Below are 19,294 nucleotides of genomic sequence, written 5' to 3' on the forward strand. Positions count from 1 at the left end.
CAAGGGCCAAGCCTTAGCTGACTTTGTGGCAGAATTCGGCAACTTATCCGGGGTGGATGAAATCATGGAACAAGCCGAGCCCCTAACGTGGAACCTATTCGTTGATGGGTCGACTGGGGACGTCGGTTCGGGTGTCGGAGTTGTCCCCATCAGCTCGGAAGGTCACAAACTGAACTCGACGGTGAGGTTCGGGTTTAAGGCTACCAACAATGTGGTAGAATACAAGGCGCTTCTCGCAGGCCTCAGGTTAGCCAAAGAAATGCAAGTAAAGAGGCTACTCATCAGTAGTGACTCTCAGCTGGTCGTTAGCTAGGTCAACGGTAACTTCTCAGCCAGGGACAAAACAATGGCCTCCTACTTGAAAATGGTGATGAACCTCATCCTATCATTTGAAAAGTTTGAGTTGATCCAGATCCCCCGTGTCGAAAACACACATGCGGATGCACTCTCCAAACTTGCAAGTAGCAATGATTTCGAACTACTCACAGTAGTCCCTATAGAGCACCTCATGCCATCAACCGAGACCCTCAATGTAATGTGGGTCACTGGGACTCCTACTTGGATGCAGCCCATCGTGGCATACCTCAAGGACCAAGTACTTCCCACTGACAAGCATGAGGCCTACAAGTTAAGGAGGAGGTCAGCCCATTTCCTCTTCATTGATGATGTACTCTATAAGAGGAGCTTCTCCTCTCCACTCTTACGATGCGTCAGAGGAGAAGATGCTACCTACATCTTAAGAGAAGTCCATGAGGGTGTGTACGGCAACCACTCTGGAGGTCTATCTTTGGCACAAAAGATACTGAGACAGGGGTACTATTGGCCTACCCTGAAAAGGGACGCCCTCGAGTTTGTACGAAAATGTGACAAATGCCAATGATTCTCTCCTGTCCAAAGACAACCATTGCAAGATTTGACCGCGGTCTCCAACTCTTGGCCTTTCTCGAAGTAGGGTGTGGAGCTCATACCAAAAGGCAGAGAAGGTGCGAGCTTCGCAATTGTGGCCATTGATTACTTCACGAAGTGGGTTGTGGCTGAACCGCTATCAAAAATTACAGAAGCCAACACTTCCAAGTTCTTGTGGAAGAATATCATATGCCGGTTCGGGATTCCCTACTCGATCATCTCAGACAATGGTAGATAGTTTGACAACAAGAAGGTCAGAAGTTTGTGTGAAGAACTTAGCATCAAGAAGTACTTCTCCACGCCTTACGACCCACAAGAAAATGGCCAGGTTGAGACTGTGAACAAGACAATCAAGTACGTCCTAAAAAGGAAGCTCGATGTGTCAAAAGGGGCCTGGGTGGATGAGCTGCCACAGGTTCTTTGTGCAATCCGGACCACTGCAAGAATCCCAACAGGAGAAACACCTTTCCTCATGGCTTATGGAACTGAGGCGATGAGCCCCGTCGAGGTCGGACTTCCGTCTCCACGACATCTACATTTCAGTGAGATAACAAATGATGAGCTTCGCAGGTGCGACCTCGACTTCATTGAAGAAAGGATAGATGACGCCGAGCTGAAGCTCGACACATATCAAAGAAAGATGACGAAGTACTTCAACTCAAAGGTAAAAAAGAGGTCATTTCGAATCAACGACTTAGTCCTTATGAGAGTTTTCCTCTCCTCGAAGGAACCTAGCACCGATTCCCTAGGCCCGAACTAGAAAGGTCCATATAAAATCAGAGAGGAGATCCAACCCGGGACCTACTGGATTGAAGATATGAATGGTAAGGCACAACCCCGTCCATGGAACATTGAGTACCTCCGAATCTATTATCAATGAATGTACTACCTCGCTGGACGATCTTTCCCAGCTTATGTAACTTCCATGATTCAATAAAATTATCCATAATTGAATTCACGTCACATTGCGTCGTTACCTCGAAGGAGAGGTCAGTGTCCCATCTATCGGCCACCTCGTCTAAACTTCGAGGCGCATGCACTTGCCTCCCTTTGGCGAGGCTGAACGCCACTGGGAGAAGTCTCAGCATAGCTGAACCATCCACCATATTGGAAAGCATCATCACCTCGGAGGAGAGGCCAGCCTCCCATCTATGGGCCACCTCGTCTGAACTTCGAGGCGCATGCACTTGATTCTCTTTGGCGAGGCTGAACGCCACTGGGAGAAGTCTTAGCATGGCTGAACCATCTACCATGTCGGGAAACGTCATCACCTCGGAGTAGAGGCCAGCGTTCCATCTTTGGGCCACCTCGCTTGAACTCTGAGGCGCGTGCACTTATTTATGCGCAAGGCTCAACCACAACTAGCTTCACTCTACTACCTTTCGAATTAGACAGCAATATTCCCGGTTCGGCTGAAACACGGTCCAGTTAGGATCCATTCAGGTTACAATTATTAAGTTTAAGTACAATTTATTTGCTTAAGTCCAATACTGTTCATTGCTCGTGAGGCTTGCGTACAATTTACTTGTTCAAGTGATTGGAGTTAGGATACCAAGTTAAAGTTATTTAGTTCTTCAATCAACAATAAGTTCAATTGCTTGACGAGGCTAATGTACTTTGGAGAAAAACAACATTGAATGTAAAAGGATATTATATTGATTTACGATCAAGATTACAACAGGGGGCCCAAGGCCAGTACATCAGAAATAACTGAAAAGAAAATTATCCTAAGCCTGCGATGACAGTGGAGGTGCCTCAACAGCCAAGGCCTTCGCAGCTTGAGCATCAGAACTTCCTTCTTCTGCCTCCGCCACTTCATCTCCAATTGCTTTATCAGCTGGTGTTTGAGGCACTTCATCCACAAACTTCGACCTCAGCTGTGACAGGTCTTGGTTTGGGTAAAGCTCCCTAGTCCTCTCCATCATCTCAGCATAAGCATAATTTCTCCAGTAAGTGCTGAAGCTCTTGTACTCCTCGATATTGTGGAAGTTGGTGATGTAGTCTTTCACCGCCTCTTCCCTTGCCTCCTGGGCCTCCTCCCTTGCCTTAGTTGCATCATCAACGTACAACTTAATTTGGCCCTCCAAGAACTTGTACGCATCTTGGGCCCCTGCCAGCTCCATGTTTGCCTTCTCCAAGGCTTCAGCAGTCACCTTCTGGTAGTCATTGGAAACCTCCACTTTCTTAGTCAAGGAGGCTACCTCGCACTGGGACTCGTACACCTCCTTCTTCAATGCCTCGATTTGAGCCAAGGCAGACTTCAGCTTGGCCACATCTTCAAGTTTTTGGGCCCTCACTTCCTCCACCTCGGCTCTAGCCCCCTTCAGCTCCTCTGTAAGGGAGGCCACCTTCTTCTCCAAGGACTGGGTCCTCGTTTGAAAGTCAGTAAGGGCCTCCCTACACTCCAGTGCGAGGCCAAAGGTCCTCACACTTTGGCTCACCAGGGCCTTGTCAAGTCCGTGGCGTCACATGAGGAGGCATGCAACTACCACCAATCCGTCCAGAATTTGTAGAAGCATTCTGTAGCACTTCGAATCTCAGGTGGCAGAGCCTCCACCGATGCTAAAGCCAGAACCTCCTTCCTTTCGGAAAGGAAGCTCGGAGACTTCCCTTGCACCCTCGCACCCTCGCACCCTCACAGGCCTCTGTTTGGCGGCCTCTTCCTCCGCCGCCTCAGCTGCCCTTCTCGCAGCCTCCTCCTTTGCTTCCTCAGCCTTGGCTCATCAAACCATTTCTATTTTTACTGCTTTCGGCGGATGCAAGGAGCTTCGGCTGAGTGACTTCTCTGCCTTCATGGGACATAGAGGTCCTGAATTTTCCTGACGAGCTGGTGACATCAACCAGCTTCCTCTTCTTCGGCACCTCCAGGACTTTCTCCTTCTCCCAAGGCTCTTTAGCCTTTTCCGGCCTCTGAAGTGTCCCCTCTTCTGGAGCCCTCGAACTGCCGTCCTTAGAGAGGTGCTCGACCCTGCCCCAAACCTCTTTGGCACCACTGGACCCTGGCTTCAGGGGCCTCGCCTTCACAGTGGAAGTGGCCTTCAGTATAGAGGCCATATCAGGGGCTGGGTATTCCCTCCTCTTGAACTTGTATGCAGAACATGTCAGCGCATCAGCATCAAAATGAAAAGCAAGAAATACACTAAGTATAGGAGCTTCTTACCCTTGGAGGCCATCAGTTCGAAATCAAGGAAGTAGTGAATTCGATCGATGAGGTGGTCGAAGTGGCGAAACTTGAGAGGTCTTTTGTAAATGTCCTCTATCACTTCGAACTCCTCATTGCGCAACTCGAACCTCGTACTGCTATCTGCAAAGGAAGCTTCAACAGTTAGAAAAATAAATTTGAATACAGGATGAAAACTACTTAGGCTGGGAGACTCACGAGCTTCGTAGTACTAGGTCGGTACTATGTAAGTCAGGGTTGTGTCTCCCTTTACCGCCTGCCACCTGCCCCTCACCCAGAACCATGACTCCTTCTACCCCTTAATGGAAGAAGGCAGCCCCACCACAAATGGTACATGAGCCCCCAAGGAGTTAAGTAATACCACTCCCTTGACTCCTTACCTATTATCCTAGGCTGGAATAAGGTCATAAAGACGTGGAGAGGCATGTCCTCCCCAAGTGAAACTTCCTTCCATAGGAAGTACGAGCTAACCAACCGGCTCCACCCATTTGGCAGAACCTGGGCTAGCGACAACATGAAGTTTCTCAGTACCGCCCTGAAGAAGGGGTGCAGAGGAAGACGCATACCTGTCTTAAATAGGTACTCGCTCACCGCCATGCACCCAGGCCTCGGATAGTAGGCCCGCTTATGGGCCTCGGATACTAACATCTCTATATAATGAGGTACACATTACCTCTCCCTAATCTCCCCAACCTCTTCCCTGTCATGTTCGAAGGGACCCTAGACGTCCCCACTCCACATTGTAATCTACTGCCTCCTTGATCATAGCATACTGCTCAACCTCGGAGTCCCCTCTGTAACTAGCCCCCTGACCAAATGACGCGACTGTAACCAACTCCCTACCCGAGGTGGACTCCATTTCAGAAAATGATTAAAAACGCAATACAGGGGATTTTCTGTAAAAATACCTACGGGGTTACTACGCTGACGAAATGGTGCCGAAAAATCAAGAGACAGCTTGAACACCAAAAAACTTAAGGTTTCAAAGAAAAATTAGATTGCAAAGGGTAGAAAATCCAAAACAATGAGGGTCTCTTACCTTTTATAAAGGGCCAGGACGAACTCCAACCGTCCGATCAAATCTCATCCAACCTAGACCCTTCATTCTTAATCAAATTCGAGGCGTAGAATTCAAACGATTTTTCAAACCTACGCCTCAGATTCAAGCGTGTCTCGCACGTATCTCCTCCAACGCGTCTGCTTCTAGAAGCTCCAACTGTTCTCATAATTACAGTTTTAATTCGACGGCTGCAGGCGCCTTGGAAGTTGTAACGGTTCAGCCACTTTTCCTTGAAAATATGCGCAAAACATCAAATCATTGGCACAACTGCCAAGAAACAATTATTGTCAATGTGCCTCAAAATTCAGCCATCAAGCCTTGTAGGTTCGATTTCTCAACCACCTCGGCTCCTTGATCCTATTTCAGCCATTTCTCAACCACCTCGGCTTCTTGATCCCATTTTAGACATCAAGCTTCGTAGGTTCGATTTCTCAACCACCTTGACTTCTTCATCATATATCAGCCATCAAGTCTCGTAGGTTCGATTTTCTCAACCACCTCGGCCTCTTGATCCTATTTCAGCCATCAAGCCTCGTAGGTTCGATTTCTCAACCACCTCGACTCCTTGATCCTATTTCAGCCATCAAGCCTCACAGGTTCGATTTCTCAACCACTTTGGCTTCTTGTTCCTATTTTAGCCATCAAGCCTCGTATGTTTGGTTTCTCAACCACCTCGGCTTCTTCATCACACTTCACACATCAAACCTCGCAGGTTCGATTTTCCAACCACCTCGGCTTTATCACTCTCATCACTCCTCAGACAACAGCAAATCTCTAACTCTAACCATGACATAAATATCTATACTTGGACTTGGGGGACTATTACTTGGGGTACAAAAATTTCTTTCAACTTAACTGGCTGGCTTTACTTCATCAAAGCCCTTGCATTACATAAATGACCATACTTGGACTTGGAGAACTATTGTTACGTGTTCGCACACTTGGGCAACCCACAGGGCCCACAGCCAACTCATACCGAACCACGTGGCACTCAATCCGAGGTGATTTGCATAGTCGATGCCCATACACCGAGGCCCATTTATCATTACCTCATGAGGATCTTCCGAAGCCCATATGCCAAGGCCCTTTGAAGGTGGACGAGGCCCTATTTGTCGAAACTCTGTAGCCGAGGTGATAGCCTACAAAGCACAAAACAACTTCTTCCAGAGACACCTCTCCTAAGAGATCTTTTGCACAAAGATCTTACTTGAATGATTGATATGATGTTTGTCATGAGTGTAAATATTAAGTCTTGTCACTAGTAGAGACAGCTCCGCTAATCAATAAATCAACATTTATCGGGGTCAACAATTTCTATTAAACATATTTATTATATTAATTCAACATATGGAAATAGACAAAGTGCGTGAACAGAAATTTAAGAAAATAAGCTATTAAAATCAGTGTTTTAAAAAGTCCGCCGAAGCACAAGGCTTGAGCGAAACGCAATGTCTTGGCAATGAGCATCTAATGGCACATTATTAATTTTTTAAAAGTCTTTTATATTACTTTAGTTTTAAGTTTTGAAATGATTTTATCTATACAAAAGTAAAAAATGATTAAGTAAATATAGTATTTTATAATTTTAAATGTTTGGTCTATATTGTTTTAATTATTAACTGATTTTTAGAATAAATAAAAATTTAAAGTAATATTAAAAATAAGAAAATTCTTTTTTACGCATAGGTCTCGCCTAGACTCGTAAAAATTTTGAAACTTGACATTCACGTCTAGCTATGTTTTACACTTTTTATAATGCTGATTAAAATAGAATAAATCAACTATAGATCAGGTGACTATTAACAATGTTCTTAACCTATTTTTGGTAAACAAGTGTAATAATCTTTTGATACTAGTTCAAGTTTTGGAGACCCCAAAGTTACAAAAAAGATGGGAGACTCAAGTTAAAACTTACCATGTAATTATTTAATTATCTTGAGGAATAGTTCATCATCTTCGCAACAAGAAAGGAAATAGAAATATTACCAAGGCGCCCCCCAGGGCACATCCAAGTTGGCGGAACAATCACATTGGGAGGCTCTGGAACCAAGTGTGGAGAGTTCGATTCCTGGTTGGAGCAGCCAAGTGATGTAATAACCAGAGGAAGGGTTGGAGCAGTTTTGGTGATGTAATAACCATGGAAGAGGGTCCCTTTGGGGAAGGAGTAAAAGCCATGTGGGAACCTGGGAACCAATAAGGGCACAACCTACGATTTACCTCCACTAGTCACTGAGGGGCCGGGGGCTAGAGGTCCAGGATTTAGTCCGGCTAAGCTGGGACACCTGGGTTATCAAAAAAAAAAAAAAATTTAATTACCAAGGCTCTCTCAAGTCAACAACAATAGTTCGTGTTGATTGTGCTAATTGTACGATAGCTGTATTTTCAACTTGACAATGTTTTGTGTGCACTTTTGAGAAAAAAATTTAATTCTATATCCCATTCTTCAAAGGAAATAACTAAATTGAATTCTTTTATAATTTTCTTGATGTGAAGAATTTGAGCACGAGGACAATAACAACTCAATTGCCGGAATAGAGGAAATATTTATGAGATGCCACATTCGTCTAATACGCCGCAAGCCTACATTTCCATTACAATCTATGATGATAGCTAGCATAGTAATCTTGATCTTCCATTGTTACACGCTCTTATATAAAAAATTTCTAATTTCTTACCCTTTGAATTTTTGTGGATCACTTTGCGAAACGTAATTGCCTTTTCCTACAAGTATGAGGTTAAGTTTATATTTGGAAATTTTAAAGCCTTGTGGGAAAATATTAATTTTCAAATGCCAATTTCTACCGTCTATTCAAGAACTCTTATTGTTGGTATAGTTGAAAAATGACATCTTCACACAGTATAAAAAAGTTTGACTTGTATATAATACAGCTTAAATATCTTAGTTGTCACTTAATTTTTCAAATTTTTTTTAGCTACTATTGAACTTTAAAATTTTATGAGTTGTCATTGAATTTTCGCAAAAGTTTATTAGTTGTCTTCTAACTTAATTAAAAAAAAATTTGAGTTATCACTTCACTTACTAAAATATATCTCATCTGTTACTGCATCCCATTACATGATTGTAGATTGACACGATAATCAAATATTTCAATAATTCACTCAGTTCGATAACTTTTAAATGGTGAGTGATAGAGTGATTAATATGATAATATTTTGATAAATTTGATAGAAACTTTGAAAACATTCGAAGTTCAATAAAACTGAAAAAATATTTAAGAATATTCAATGAGCATTGAAACATTTAACCATGCATATTACATCCAGCTTCGTTACCAACTGCAATTTATTGTATAGATAGATTACCAACTTCTATTTCATTCACTATCCTTCGCGGTTTTCATTAAGCAAAAGAAAATGGATTACCTATGCCAATTATTAACATATATCTTTATACAAAAAATTAGTGTTCATCACACTTAATTATGATAAATTACGTGTATCCTGCTCTCTTTGCTATCATTTCTCGTACAAACAATGGAACTTGGATACGACATTGGAGCCAGGGGTTACTTCCTTTCAGATGTGGCCCTGAGGGTGCGCGAGTTGAGCGATCGCACAGGACCTCAAAATTGTAGGGACACCAAAATTTTTTTTTTTACCCTTGTATTTATTTATAATTAAATATTTGTGTCGTAAATTTTGAATTTTTAGTAGTTATGATCATATGGTAGAAGATATTGTATGCTGCTTACTAGATTAGTAAATGGTTGTAATTTAATGATATACTTATTGACGTTGCTATTGAGTAGGCCTGGACATTTTAACGGAAATCAAATCTCCTAAATCGAAATCGAAGGTTCTGATCCGATTCTCAAAAAATAAATTAGGAACTGGATCCGATAACCAATAACTGATTGGGTTCTGTTTTGTTCTTGGATCCTGAACCACAACCTTGAGTGGAACCGATTTTTTAAAAAATAAATAAAATTATTTACAATTTATAGGCTAAAAAAAAATACAAAACCTAAAAATCCTAATTTTGGAAGTAATTAATCTAAAACTTTAAACTCTAACCTCAAAAAATAAAATTGGCTCTTGCTTTTTTACATCTTGCCTTACATAAGATTTTTGCATTTCAGAGGTCATTATATGTTAATGTTTACAATTTTGATGAAAATGTTACTGTAGACGATGCACAATCACTTGAAGGATTGATCAATTCAATTCATATGAAAAAAATTTGGATTTCTATTTTCTTCTGACAAATGAAACTCATTGGATTATACTAATTTGAAAGCATGTTGTGATCATTTTGATATTGTTTTAAGACATGTAAATTTTTGCGATGCGAATATTTACTTCAAGAGTTAAAAGTTTTGTAAAATCTTTTAACAAAAGAAATAAAGACAGATTTTGATATATTTACTTATTTGAAAAAGATTGGATTGCTATCTGAATATATGTATTGCTTATAGAATATTATTGACAATTTTTGTTATTGTTGCATCTGTTACAAGAAGTTTTTCAAAATTGAAGTTATTAAAATTTTATTTGTGATGAATCATGTTAGAAAAACGATTGAATGAGTTAACTTTGATATCTATTAAGCAAGACTTTCTAGAAAATATTGATTAAGAAAGTTTTATTAGTAAGTTTGCTTATAAAAATGCGAGAAGAAATATTTTTACATAATTGTTGCATTTCAAGTTTTAATATATATATATTTCAAGGTTTGCTTATATGAAATTGCACAAAGAGCCTAGTGGTTTGGATGATTATTTGTTGATGATATGAATTTTGATAAAGTTCAAGATATGCTTTTGAGATTTATTTGTGTTTTTCTTGTTCGTGTATGTAAAAATAAATAAGTAAATTTAAATATCATATTTTTGCAATGAAATAGTATTATTGAATTATTATTTTTTAATATATGTTTTAATTATTTAAAGGGGGTACCATTTTAAAATCTCACACAGGATACTAAAAATCTCAGGGCCAGCTCAGTGTCCTTTTTAGACTCTTGTCCATTAAATAATGTTGTTGTTGTTATTATTTTGTCAAATTAGCCTTTCTAGCCTAAGTATTCTTCTGCACATGACATTTTCTTATAGATCAACCGGTCTAAATCAAGTAGAGTTGACTACGGAATAGGCAAACATTTTAATTTTTCAAATGAATATAAACATTACACGAAGTTAGTTAAGCCCCCATTTCTAAAATTCATATTCAACCACACATATCACAATAAAATAATATTACATAAAATAGATAACTTTTCCATTCTTTTTAATTCTCCAAAAAAATCAATTTTCACAAAATCTATTGTTAGGAAATCTCTAAGACTTTTTATCTTTAAGTCGACATCTCTAGGTAGTTTCATCTGAACCTTACAACCACTTTTTCTTCATACGAATGATCTATAGACAATTAGAGACATTTGTTCAGCCCGTCATTACTAAGTACAGCTCCATTGCCAGCCCATCCGCGCGCCACCCCACCCCGTTCCCTATCTACACATTTCAATCGGTGCATTAATTTCTGAGTTCGCTCATGCTTAGATACAGCTGCCCCCTTATCGGAATACCAAGTTGGCCAGCCATAGAACTAGAAACGTGTATCTCTCTCTCTCTCTCTCTCTATATATATATAGACATGACACGTGCATAATCTTTCGGGCGAGACTTGAATTTGAGAACTCTATCTACTCTAGCAAGTATCTAATAGCATACTCCCTCCGTCTCAATTATATAAACTTATTTTGTTTTTCACACGGATTAAAAAAACTTCTTTAAAATCATTGGAAAATTAATTTTTTATCAAGATCTTTCCTAATTTATCTCTATTTAATTTTCAGTATGTAGTAGTAAATTATTGTTGGAATTAGTAAAGAATTTGAATGATTTAATTTGAAAAAGAAGAAATGAGAGTTGTTTCATGTTTCCAAGAAGTGAGAAATGTGTGTATTTGAATGATTTTAAGAAGTTGGCATGTTAAGCGAGGAAAATTGCATAATGGTATATTGGTAAATGAACAAAATAAAATATTCTAAATTAAAAATGAGGCCTATATATTCGGGACGGGAAAAATGAAACTCAGCCTTGGGACTAATGGAATTATATAGTCTACCGCTTTGGTTATTGGTGAAGGGTTACATTTCTTTATTCAAGTTTACTCAACGATATTTGAACTAGACAGTTGATCGTTAATATCAGTGTCATCTGCCAGCTATAAGTAGGCCCTCTTAAATGAGATTAATGGCTTCACTTTCTTGCCTACGAAATAGGTTACGAACGAAGGGAGGAAAGATCATAAGCTTTATAAATAGCAAACAAGCTTGTCCTTAAACTATCAACTATTTTTGTTTTTCTCCTATGAATTAGAAGTGTTTTTCAAGATTATACTGTTATTATAAAGCAAGCTGGGATATTTCAGTTACATTTCAGGGCTTCTTTATACAAATATAAAGTTAAAGAAGTAAAAAAGCAAAGTTTCTATATTCTCTAACATGGCTGCACCCTTGTCTGCTTGGCCATGGGAAATATTGGGCGTTTTCAAGGTACTAGTTGCATCTGCTTTTGTTTATCCCGAATTTAAATTCCATTTTTTCCTGGCGTTTCTTCGAGTTCTTGCTTGGGCACATATAGTGGACAAGATTTTAGCTTTCTCGATACTATCTATAGTGCTATTTCTTTATCACAAACATATATAAAGGTTTTGTGATATGGGTTTTGTTCTGATATCATTTCTTCTGTCACAACAGTATATGCTATATGGACCGTTCGTGGCTAAAGTTTGGGATTCAAGATATAGAGAAGCTAACCAGAGCAGTTGGTGTCTTCATATTCTGATTATATGTTTGCTGAGGGGTATGATGTATCTCTCATGGAATGCTTATAGTCATATGCTTTTTCTTACTCGGAATCGCCTGATTTTCAAACAAGGAGTTGATTTTAAGCAGATAGACAGAGAATGGAACTGGTAATCTCTTCCTTTCTCAATTCATGTCTTGGCCCTTTTTATGGCACAATCCCTTTGTTCTATATTTTTAGAGAACAAGAATTAATATATGACATATTTCGTAGCTCTGACGAGCATGCGAATAATGCGTAATCATTTTCATTTGCGAGGAAGAGGGGTTGAATTCCTCATGGATAGATAAATGTTTAAAATTTACCTAATATTTCTTACAAAGGGTTGCTGAATTTATTAAAAAAAATAAAAATAAAAATAAAATAAAAATTAAGGACGTAGTCTCATTAATACTCGAGGAGAAAAAGCACTAAATTAGGGTTTATAAGTTTTAAACTATCTCCTCTAAAAGATTAAAAATTTACACCCCGTTTGGCCCCATTCTCATCTTATTTTCATTTTTATTTTTATTTTTTCTCTCTTTTATTTTCAATCACACAATTTTCTATAAAATAATATTACACGCAAATCAAAAAAATTTCATTCTTTTTCAACCACACATTATTCAAAAAAACTATTCTCATCGTTAAAATTTGACAAGAATGGGAGCCAAACAGGGGTTTAATATGAGATGTATAATCATTTATTTGATTTGAGTTTTGGCATACTTTCTCATAGGGGCGGACACAGAAATTTTTAGTTAGGGGCACAATCAAACTTTGTACAAATCAAATACTTTGTTTTTTATTTTTAAATGATTTATACTCGATCCAAGAGAATACAGATTTACATTTAAAAAGCATTTCTTCATTAACATTTTGCTCGTCATTTTCATCATTTTGATTTCGAACTGCCATTTTATTAATATTTTGCTCATCACAATAAAATGCATATTTATATTTAAAAAATTTATAATGTATTTAATACAAACAATCAATACAAGTGATTGAAAAGAAAAATATATTACCAATATTCAATAAAATAAATACAATTCGTTAAATTGGGTATAATCAGTTCCGACACATTCTAGGTACACAAATAAGATAGGAGAAAATGTCAATTTGGGTTCTAATTAATTGAAAATTTGATTGGAAAGTGAAAATTTATAGTAGATGTGATAATTTGTAGAAAAATTATGGACAGATTTTTAAAAATTAGAAGGATTAAAGTTTTGATAAAAAGTATGAGTGAGAGCGTAAGATAGAATAGGAGAAAAGAGAAAAAAAAAATTAGATTTTTAGTATATTTTGATAAAAGTAAAAAAGAATTAAGGATTGCATGAAATATGTTATTAAAATTAATTGTTAACTTTGATTTAGATTAAAATTTAGATTTCAATTGATATCCAAACATGATTTATCCATACACGGGGAAAAAAAAATTTCAAAGGTTGAGGGGTCACTGCAATTTTCATAAATAGATGGCATTGAATGCTCTAATCCAAGTTAAATTATCTTAAAGGGCATATTTATTTATTTATTTAAATGTAGACCTCAACATAAAGTCCGAAAAACTATACGTGACTGAATTTTCTTTTTCAAATTTTTGTTCTTCTACATTAAGCGAATTTTCTTTTTGTAATTCAGGGATAATTTCATATTGCTTCAAGCTATCGTTGCTGCCTTGGTCTTGCAAATGTTGCCAGTCCACGAGACTCTCCCCGTATGGAATCCAAAGGGCATTATAGCCATAATATTACTTCATACAGCGGTTTCTGAGCCCCTCTATTATTGCATTCATAAATGGTTTCATCGAGACTATCTTTTCAACCATTACCATTCATTGCACCATTCATCAGCTGTACCACAGCCCATCACTGGTAAGCCAAGTACATTAGAATTTTGACTTTCTATCAACCACATTAATGTCACTGTACTCACAAGCCTGTTAGGCACACTGTATTAGATATTTTTCTTGGGCGGTGCTAGCGTACAACAAGACTTATAGCTCCCTCACACGAGGGGTCCCAGCATCGACGTGGAGTCCCCTCCCATAATGTGGGATTCCCTTATGTGAGGGGACTGTATTTGTCTAGTCCAAGCTGGATTGTTATACCCATTTTTCTTGAGTAGTGTTATAGGTATATAAGCATATACATATGAGTATCCATAATGTTACGTGGCACTCTATCATTTGCTAATTTAAAATACAATCAACTTTTTCGACCATTTTTTTCCCTCCACATCACATTATGTCATCATTTATATACATTTATTATGTACATTTAGCAANAGCGTACAACAAGACTTATAGCTCCCTCACACGAGGGGTCCCAGCATCGACGTGGAGTCCCCTCCCATAATGTGGGATTCCCTCATGTGAGGGGACTGTATTTGTCTAGTCCAAGCTGGATTGTTATACCCATTTTTCTTGAGTAGTGTTATAGGTATATAAGCATATACATATGAGTATCCATAATGTTACGTGGCACTCTATCATTTGCTTGTTTAAAACACAATCAACTTTTTCGACCATTTTTTTCCCTCCACATCACATTATGTCATCATTTATATACATTTATTATGTACATTTAGCAAAATTCATTTTTCTTAGAACTTTGTTGGCTAAGCTTAAAGAGTTTACTAATTATTATAAGTAAATAAGTGAGTTTTTAACTACTAAACATAAGAATGGATTTAAATAATTATTATTTTTATTAAAACTAAAAAAGTTAAGTTCTTAAAGAAGTCCATCTACGTCTAGGTGAGAGTTTTTAGGCCCTACCTATAATTCGATGGGGTTTGGCTTTATCTCAAGCAACGTCTATTAAATGAATGATGTATTATTACAAAGGAGTAAGACATATACCTACACCAATGTTAGCTCTGAAGTACTGGTGCAGAAGGAAAAAGCTTTAAGTACAGGAAATTTCTTACCAAACTCGTATAAATGCTAATGTGGTAGAACCTGATTCACCTGTTTTTTTTTGTCTTTTTTCCATCTTCCAGTGATTTCACGTCACGTGTTGTCTGTCCAAATTTTCTTTTAAAATTTTCTATACTTGTAGTATGATTGAAGTAAGAAATAACCTAAAATAAGCTTTGAGTCATCACCCAAATTACAGAGATAAGATAAACTTAAGCAATCAACTTTTGACTCGAATATATGGAATATGTAGCTGATCCATAATAAGTAACTCCAGTAGCTTTACATTAACGTTCCTCGTCATCAATAGTTTTTCCATATCTTTCACTAATATCCATTTTAGTTAGAAAGACATGTTAGTTATTGGAACATATTTCACAAAAAGGTTACTTAAAAGTCAAGTAACTTAACTCTTTCTAAGTTTAGCCAAACATGCTCTTAATAGTGTTTAATGGTGTCTGGTATTCTTAAGTTCACCTCTTCAAACCTTCGACACTGTTCAAATTAGTAGTGTAAATTTTTGACTTATAATCCATTTCTTTGATTCTTTTGCAGCTGGACATGGCTCCTTGTTGGAAAATCTTGTACTGAGTGCAGTAATTGGAATTCCAATACTTGGATGTTGTATAATTGGATGTGGATCGATAAGCTTGATCTATGGCTATGTCCTGATCTTTGATTTTCTAAGATGTTTAGGGCACTCCAACGTTGAAATTATTCCCCATCAGTTATTTGAAAGGATCCCATTTCTTAGATATATATTCTCTACACCAACGTAAGTGAAACCTACATACAAAACTTATATGAAGAAATACATTGCACACACAAGCCACAATATATGTTGATTGATACATATACCTAAGGCGCCGCTAAATACGTACCTAAATACATATTTTTGAATTATCTTATCGAAAGACTTTAGTAATACAAAATGGACAAAAATATTCAAATCATGGTTCAACATGCCTGTTCATGTGTAGGGAAGATATATATATATTTTTTTCTTTTTTATTTCTAAGGGCTGATAAGATTTTTTTCTTCTTTTTTTATTTCTAAGGGCTAATATATGAGTAGTTATTATAAATGGGTGTTGATAAGACATATACATGATTTGACATGCCAACAAATATATGTACCGAACTTTGCTTGGTACAACCCCTCATAATAAAGGGGCCCACAATTTTAATTCATGTGGACTCCCTCAACATGTAAGGGAGGACCATGATGTATGGTGTACAAATGATTTAACCCATATGTACCCTTAGTACTTTGGTTAGTAAATTATGGAAATCCTTTCTAGAGAATATTTCTCGTTTTGTTTTCTTACTGTGAATATGATGAATTATGCAGATACCACAGCCTGCATCACAAAGAACTGGACACCAATTATTGCCTTTTCATGCCTCTCTTTGATGCATTAGGAAACACTTTGAACATCAAATCATGGGAGATGCATAAGGAAATTAGTCAAGATTCAGGTAAGCCTATCAAATATCCCGTGATGATCAAGTACTATCAACGGAGACAAAGTGTTAATCATTAATGAAAAAAATGAATGCTCGAAGAACTTTGATTAACATTTTGATTGTTGCAGAAAAAAGTCATTTTAGACGAGTTATATGAACTAGCAATTTTTGCAACCAAGCTTAAATGTGAAGGGGAACCATGGTCTATCTTGAAACTAGTAGATGGTCAATGAAGACATATCTCTTTATGTTAAATTGTTTAGTTTTGTCCGGTCGTCATATACATTGAACATACCATTAATGTTTAATAGTGGGCTCTTTTTTACTTTTTCTGAATTAGGTGAATCTCTATAAACTGATTGATCGAATTCATGGAAAATGCAGGTAAAAATGGAAGAGTCCCAGATTTTGTATTTCTGGCTCATGTTGTAGACATTTCGGCCGCCATGCACGTGCCTTTTGTATTACGATCAATAGCGTCTCTTCCCTACACTACAAGAATTTGCATGCTACCGTTCTGGCCCATAGCCTTTGTCACCATGTTAGTGATGTGGGCTAAGTCTAAGACTTTCTTGATCTCATTCTACAACCTTAGGGATCGGCTGCACCAAACGTGGGCTGTACCCCGTTTCGGATTTCAGGTTTGTGCTGTGTTTTTTTCACTACTTTTTTATTAATCAATGAAATTTATTAGGTACTGCTGATTTATTTTGGCTGGCTAATAATTTAATGATAAACTTGGTTTTATTTCGCAGTATTTCTTACCGTTTGCTGCACAAGGCATCAATAAGCACATAGAAGAGGCTATTCTCAGGGCTGATAGATTGGGAGTTAAAGTTATTAGCCTTGCTGCTCTAAATAAGGTCTCTCTCTCTCTCACACACACTAAACTTGGTTTTATTTCGCAGTATTTCTTACCGTTTGCTGCACAAGGCATCAATAAGCACATAGAAGAGGCTATTCTCAGGGCTGATAGATTGGGAGTTAAAGTTATTAGCCTTGCTGCTCTAAATAAGGTCTCTCTCTCTCTCACACACGCACACACACAATATTTGTCTAATATAATCCTCCCACAAATGCAACAACAAAATGTTACTCATCAAGCCATATGTTACTGGTGTAAATGTTATTAGTTCATCAGCAAGTGTTAACTATTAACTAAAGCTCTTTTTTCCATCTATTGTAGAACGAGGCACTCAATGGAGGTGGGATGTTATTTGTAGATAAGCATCCAAACCTCAAGGTTCGAGTTGTACATGGTAATACCTTAACAGCAGCTGTGATTCTTAATGAGATCCCTGAGGATGTGACTGAAGTATTTCTGACTGGAGCAACCTCGAAACTCGGAAGAGCAATTGCTCTTTATCTTTGCAGAAAAGGAGTTCGAGTTCTGGTGAGCAAAGAATCGTTCAATATCATGTATAGCGGGTTAAAAGATATGACTAGTTCGTAGAATGATTAAAGAACTTATTGTACATTCCATTCTACAATTAACTTCCTTATGTTTGTAACTCAAGTTTACAAACGCTAACGTGCAAGATATGTAACTTTGCAGATGCTTACTCTATCAACAGAACGATTTCGAAAGATTCAGAAAGAAGCACCAGTTGATTATCAGAAGTATTTAGTCCAAGTGACTAAGTACCAAGCGGCCCAAAACTGTAAGGTGTGTTGTTCTCCCCTTTAACTTTTCGGTATTAAATTCTTCATCGTTTGTTGGCATGTTTTCTTTATCGTGTCTCCATTGATGCGAAAAAAAATCGTGGAATGTTGATCCCTTTTTTGGAAATAGTTTTCTGTACACAATATTCTATATAAGTTTTTATTCAAATCATGATTTCAATATTACAGACATGGATAGTTGGCAAGTGGATCACACCAAGAGAGCAAAATTTTGCCCCAGCTAGAACACACTTTCATCAGTTTGTGGTTCCACCCATTTTGCAATTCAGAAGAGACTGCACTTATGGAGATCTTGCAGCCATGAAGCTGCCTGATGATGTGAAAGGGCTAGGATCTTGTGAAGTAAGAAATCTTAATTTTTCTCCCTATTTCCAGCTTATCTTTTGCCACGTTAATGTTCGTCTATTCACCTTGTTGAAAATTATGAACTGAACACAATTGAGATAGGAACAACAAAAAGAACACGAAAATCTGTATCTTTTCTTCTGGGGTGTACAAGTTCATTCATCGTTAAAAGTGTTAAACCTGCGGAATATTGACATAATATTTAATCCCATCAAATATATAGAACCCAAAAATTTCAAGTACAATATCAAGCCATGTCCAATACTGCATACAAGACATTTTTTTTGTTAAATTTCAAATGACATATGGCCTTTGATCCATTTCACCTGAACAAACAATTTCTTTCATGTATATGGTTTCTCTCGAATTCATTCTTTCAACTAAAATGCATAATGAAATTAGCTGCAAAGAATCAAAGAAATGACAGCATATAAATGTAACTGTACTTAATCTCTTACTAATTTTTGTATCATTTTTCTGATACAGTATACAATGGACAGAGGAGTAGTTCATGCATGCCATGCTGGTGGAGTTGTCCATTCATTAGAAGGCTGGAATCACGATGAAGTTGGTGCTATCGACGTCGATAGAATTGATTTAGTGTGGAAAGCTGCCCTCAAACATGGTTTGAAGCCAGTCTCAAAAATAGGTTCAATAGTTACAAAATCTATTTCCTAAGGTATAAGATATAGTCTTGACAAAATTATTCGTTGTGTAACAGGGTTAGTATCGATTAAAGTCAATTTATTTCAAGTTTTCTGAAGGGGAATAAAAAAAAAATGCACTATACATATGATATGTACAATTCATTTTTCTCATCTATCTATTAGATATTTGTTAGATTTAGGTTTTGAATGAAAATTGATTCTTCATTGATTTGAGATTCCATACACGTTGATATATAATACATGTGCAATT

The 19,294-nt window shown here is 37.4% G+C and overlaps 1 protein-coding gene across 1 annotated transcript; it reads left to right on the forward strand.

Moving 5' to 3' along the window:
• Positions 1–11,373: 11,373 nt before the first annotated feature.
• Positions 11,374–19,252, forward strand: LOC111365986 (protein ECERIFERUM 3-like). Its single transcript, XM_022986585.1, has 11 exons — positions 11,374–11,664; positions 11,869–12,086; positions 13,604–13,836; positions 15,438–15,657; positions 16,233–16,360; positions 16,733–16,989; positions 17,104–17,211; positions 17,535–17,741; positions 17,904–18,014; positions 18,200–18,373; positions 18,863–19,252. Exons 1-11 carry the CDS (start codon positions 11,614–11,616, stop codon positions 19,052–19,054), a joined length of 1,899 nt encoding a protein of 632 aa, XP_022842353.1. The 5' UTR covers positions 11,374–11,613; the 3' UTR covers positions 19,055–19,252.
• The last annotated feature ends 42 nt before the right edge of the window (positions 19,253–19,294 follow it).

This window comes from Olea europaea, chromosome 17 (genome assembly GCF_002742605.1).
Source record: "Olea europaea var. sylvestris chromosome 17, O_europaea_v1, whole genome shotgun sequence".
Lineage (NCBI taxonomy): Eukaryota > Viridiplantae > Streptophyta > Magnoliopsida > Lamiales > Oleaceae > Olea > Olea europaea.

What these genes read in the sequence shown, in the direction of transcription:
- LOC111365986 (XM_022986585.1), top strand. Translation starts at nt 11,614, where the DNA reads ATGGCTGCACCCTTGTCTGCTTGGCCATGGGAAATATTGGGCGTTTTC. An exon ending in ATAGACAGAGAATGGAACTG is followed by an intron (nt 12,087 to 13,603) that starts GTAATCTCTTCC and finishes TTTGTAATTCAG; the next exon opens with GGATAATTTCATATTGCTTC. An exon ending in AAGGGCTAGGATCTTGTGAA is followed by an intron (nt 18,374 to 18,862) that starts GTAAGAAATCTT and finishes TTTCTGATACAG; the next exon opens with TATACAATGGACAGAGGAGT.